Source organism: Arachis ipaensis, chromosome B1, assembly GCF_059453495.1.
Source record: "Arachis ipaensis isolate K30076 ecotype BB chromosome B1, ASM5945349v1, whole genome shotgun sequence".
Taxonomy (NCBI): Eukaryota; Viridiplantae; Streptophyta; class Magnoliopsida; order Fabales; family Fabaceae; genus Arachis; species Arachis ipaensis.
The window spans coordinates 17,561,418-17,565,470 of NC_142436.1; the positions used below are offsets into that span (position 1 = coordinate 17,561,418).

The 4,053-nt window shown below is 29.1% G+C and overlaps 1 protein-coding gene across 1 annotated transcript; it reads right to left on the reverse strand.

Moving 5' to 3' along the window:
- Nucleotides 1–353: 353 nt before the first annotated feature.
- LOC107626503 (NAD(P)-binding Rossmann-fold superfamily protein) lies at nt 354–3,627 on the reverse strand. The gene is made up of 5 exons (XM_016329403.3): nt 3,158–3,627; nt 2,801–3,087; nt 2,564–2,657; nt 2,371–2,482; nt 354–928 (listed from the first exon to the last, which is right to left on the reverse strand). The coding sequence occupies exons 1-5, from the start codon at nt 3,294–3,296 to the stop codon at nt 712–714; spliced, it is 849 nt and encodes a 282-aa protein (XP_016184889.1). The 5' UTR covers nt 3,297–3,627; the 3' UTR covers nt 354–711.
- Between the last annotated feature and the right edge of the window lie 426 nt (nt 3,628–4,053).

The window sequence follows — 4,053 nt, forward strand, 5'->3', positions numbered from 1 at the left end:
TTTTTGTGATGAAAAAGTGTGGAGGACCATCACTTTTATTAAAATCTGTCTAATACTTAACCAGCAAAAAAAAGTGAGTAATTCCATACTATTCGATAAAATTTTGAACCATTAAAAATATCAATAATAACTAATTGATGACTACAAATCACAAATTTTATAGGCCTCCTAGCACTCATCTTTCGTGATTTTCGTAAGGATGTAGTATATTTTTATTTTATTAGGCCAATTTAAAAATTTATTGTTCATATTATTTACAAAATTCATTATCTACCTAACAAAATCGAACTAAAATACATCTGAAATCAAAAGAAATATTCAAGAGATAAATTACAAAATTATAGACAGAACTATCATGATATAGTAAAAATAGTAGTAGTAGTAGTAGTATTATATATCAAAATAAATACACAAATGGATATCATTTCCTTTTCATTTTTCACAATTAAAACAAAAGATAATTTCTTTCGAGCAGTTTTGACATTTGACTCCACACAATCTTTAATTTGTACACACAGCATGCTGAGTATATAAGTAGTTCCAATTCATGAATAAAAATTGAGAGAAGCTAAAAGTAAGACACGTCACAAATTAACTCTTTGATAGATATACTATATGATGATGAAGCAATGATTGACGACAGAAGAAAATGAAGGTGATTAAGAAAGACAAATTACATAATAATTGTTGATTGATGTATGGAGGAGGTAGCTAGAAGAATCTAGCGCAAGAAGATCGTAGGTCCATTTCTTGGGTCCAAGCGTTTCGGTCCTGAATGTGCAAGTGCCAGTAGGTTTGAGCCAGCGTGTCTGGGTCCATTATTGTTCCATCAACAATTCCACTTCCTACTACTACTCCACTGTTACTGCTACTTAACTCCCCATATGATGATGCTACTATTCTTTCTTGAGACGACGTCGTTTGCCCTCTACAACATTCCACACACACATACTATAATTGCCATTTGCCCTACCACTAAACTACACTTATTTAGTTGCCATTTTTTTTGGTTTTCTCAAAATTATTTTCATTTATATTCAATTTCAGGAAAAAATACTAAAAAATCATCGGAATTTATTATTTTTTTATTATTAATTTACTATTAATATTTAAAAGTATAAACTAAAATATGTTGTTGAATTACAAAATTAAATATATTAAATAAATGACTAAAAATAATAATAAAAAACAATAAATTTTAATAAGTCTAATATTTCTCTAATTTTTTCTGTTGCTAATAAGTTACTTATTTCTCTAATAATTTTTTTTAGTGAATTTTAGTGGAATTGGTGTGATCAATTCATACTATTTAAGTGAAAGATGAACTTAGCTTGATGTTATTTTGGTGTATGTATAGTATTATTGAGACCAATCATTTTATGTATATAGTTCAATACTAAAATCAATTATCAGCGTATAATATATATTAAAATATAAAATATATATTAAAAATAAATTAAATTATATATATTTATATATAAATACAAAGTAACTGATTTTATTATTTAAATAGTATTTTTGTATTGAGACATACATTTAATATAAAGATAGAGAAGAGATGAAACAAAAAAAAAAAAGTAAGTAGACTTTAATATGTAATTAGTAGTTATAAATTATATATATATATATATATATATATATATATATATATATATATATATATATATATATATATGAAAATAAGACTTTAATTTTGGTTTAAAAATAATATTTTTCTTTGTTGTTTGTTTTCCTATTTTCTATAGGTTTTATTAACGATACCAATTAATTGGGATTTGAATTCTCTAAATTATGAATTTCACTTTAAAAGATAAAGTGTGATCTCTTATTTTTTAATAGTTTTTTTCATATTTTTTTTTATTTTATTTATGAAATAAATAATAAAAAATTATATTTTACTATCTAAAATAAAAATTCAAAATTTAGAATATCTAAATTCAATGAATTGCTATGCATTGATAATGTACAATACAATAATAATAGACAAGTGACAAATCATTGAGTAATTATCTATACTGATTTAGCATTTTCTTAGCTTTCACACTTTATAGACTAGCAATGTGTTAAAATCTTAAAATAATATGAACTTAAAATTATGTTTCTTATATGTAAATTTATTAAGCAATATTCTTACCCTTTTTTAAGAGAAAAAATAAAGAAAAAAGAAAAAAAAATTCAGGTAGGTTAATGGGTAGAATAATAACTAGGAATCGAAGGGGTGAGGAATTGGAACAAGATAATAATTGGCAAGAAGCTAGGTGGAAGATCCGAATGAGGATATATATGATATAGGATGATGATGAGAGTGGAAAAAAAGGGAGAGGATCTTGTGAAGAGAAATATATAATTAAATAAAGAAACGAAACGAACCTGGGTGGGCCAACAAGACCATCTATGATAACATGGGCTACGTGCACTCCCTGAGGTTGAAATTCCCTCGCCAGGCATTGCGATAGTGCTCTCAATGCGAATTTCCCACAGCCTGTATTTTCATGGAAGTATTTAAATAAGAGTAACAGATAATTAAAATAAATAAGAAGAGAGTGTATTATATTGTATTTACATAATTCAGAGTATCCAGCAATGCCGTTTAGAGAAGCGGAGCAGCCAGTGAAGAGAATCGTGCCCTTTCCTCTTTCCACCATGCCCGGCAGCACCTTAATAATTATTCCTTCACTTTATTAATTCCATCGAAAAGTAAACGACAAATTCCTTCTTGTATTCTGCTGTGATTGGTAGTTAAACATAAAATAGAAAATATAGCGTTCTCTCCGCACTTTTTAAAACATGTGATTGTTACCTGTTGAGCGCAGTGAAAGGCGCCAACGGAAGAAACAGCAAGGGATTTCTGGAAGGAGTCTAGGCGGAGGTCGTGGAAGGAGGTTGGATTCCAATGATTGGTATTGGCGGAGGTGTTTTGGAGTGGATGATAGTAAGCATTGTAGACGAGGACCTCGACGAATCCGAGGGACAGCACTCCTTCGAAGGCCTCCCTTACGCTTCTTGAGTCAGAGCAGTCGATTCGAATCGCGAACACCTGCGCCTTCTCTTCCCGTGCTATCTCCTCCGCAAATCTCGACAGCCTCCCTGCATCAACCACTTAATTCAATTATGTGATATAATTATGATTTTGTGTGTTGCTGATGATGAGTGCTACCTAAGTCGCGAGCAAGGATGGCCACCGTGTAGCCTTCGTGAGCGAATTTGCGGGCGATTGATAGCCCCAGATTGGGGCCCACCCCGACGATGGCAGCAATGCCTCGTGACGAAGCAGAGCTGCTTGCCATGCTTCGCATATTTGACAAATGAAGGTGAGGAATTAAGTATTCTGTGGTGGATTGATTAATTAATATTAGAATTTTGAAATTTTTGACTGAGAAACAAGGAATGAATAGTAGTGGTGGTGGTGGTGGCTGGATTATTGAGTGAAAGGAGAGGGAGACTTAATAGTACTAATATAAGAGGAGTGAGAAAGTGAGAAGGTAGATTAAAGAAATTATTGGATTGGTGGAGAGAGGGAGATGTGTCCTCCGCCCAGTCTGAATCATTGCCTCCCTCACAACAGGCACTTTCTTCCTCACCTCTCCATCCTCAACACAAATATAAATGATTTCCCTATTAGGAAATATTATTTCTGTCAGCTGACCGCTGCATATATTACTTAGTATTGGAGTAACAAAAATAACCAAGCGCTTTAGATTTTATTGTTTTTGTTATTAGTTAACTATTAAAATTTTTTTAAGTATATCAAGATACCGATATTTTAATAATTTTTAATCGTTAATCTTAATTATAAAAAATATATATAATTAAAATTAATGATTAAAATTTATTAAAATATTAATGTATTAATATATTTAATTTTTTTAATTATTAATATTTAAAAATATAAAATAAAATATATTATTAAATTTTTTAATTAAAAAAAAATTAGACTAAGACTTAATTTGATAAAATTTTTATTTTTTAAAAATAATTTATAAAAATTAATTTTTTAAAGTTATAATATTTATATTTAATAAATTAAATTAAAAATAATTTTTAATAAGTACA

What these genes read in the sequence shown, in the direction of transcription:
- LOC107626503 (XM_016329403.3), bottom strand. Translation starts at nt 3,296, where the DNA reads ATGCGAAGCATGGCAAGCAGCTCTGCTTCGTCACGAGGCATTGCTGCC. An exon ending in CCTTTCACTGCGCTCAACAG is followed by an intron (nt 2,658 to 2,800) that starts GTAACAATCACA and finishes ATAATTATTAAG; the next exon opens with GTGCTGCCGGGCATGGTGGA. An exon ending in TGCTGGATACTCTGAATTAT is followed by an intron (nt 2,483 to 2,563) that starts GTAAATACAATA and finishes ATGAAAATACAG; the next exon opens with GCTGTGGGAAATTCGCATTG.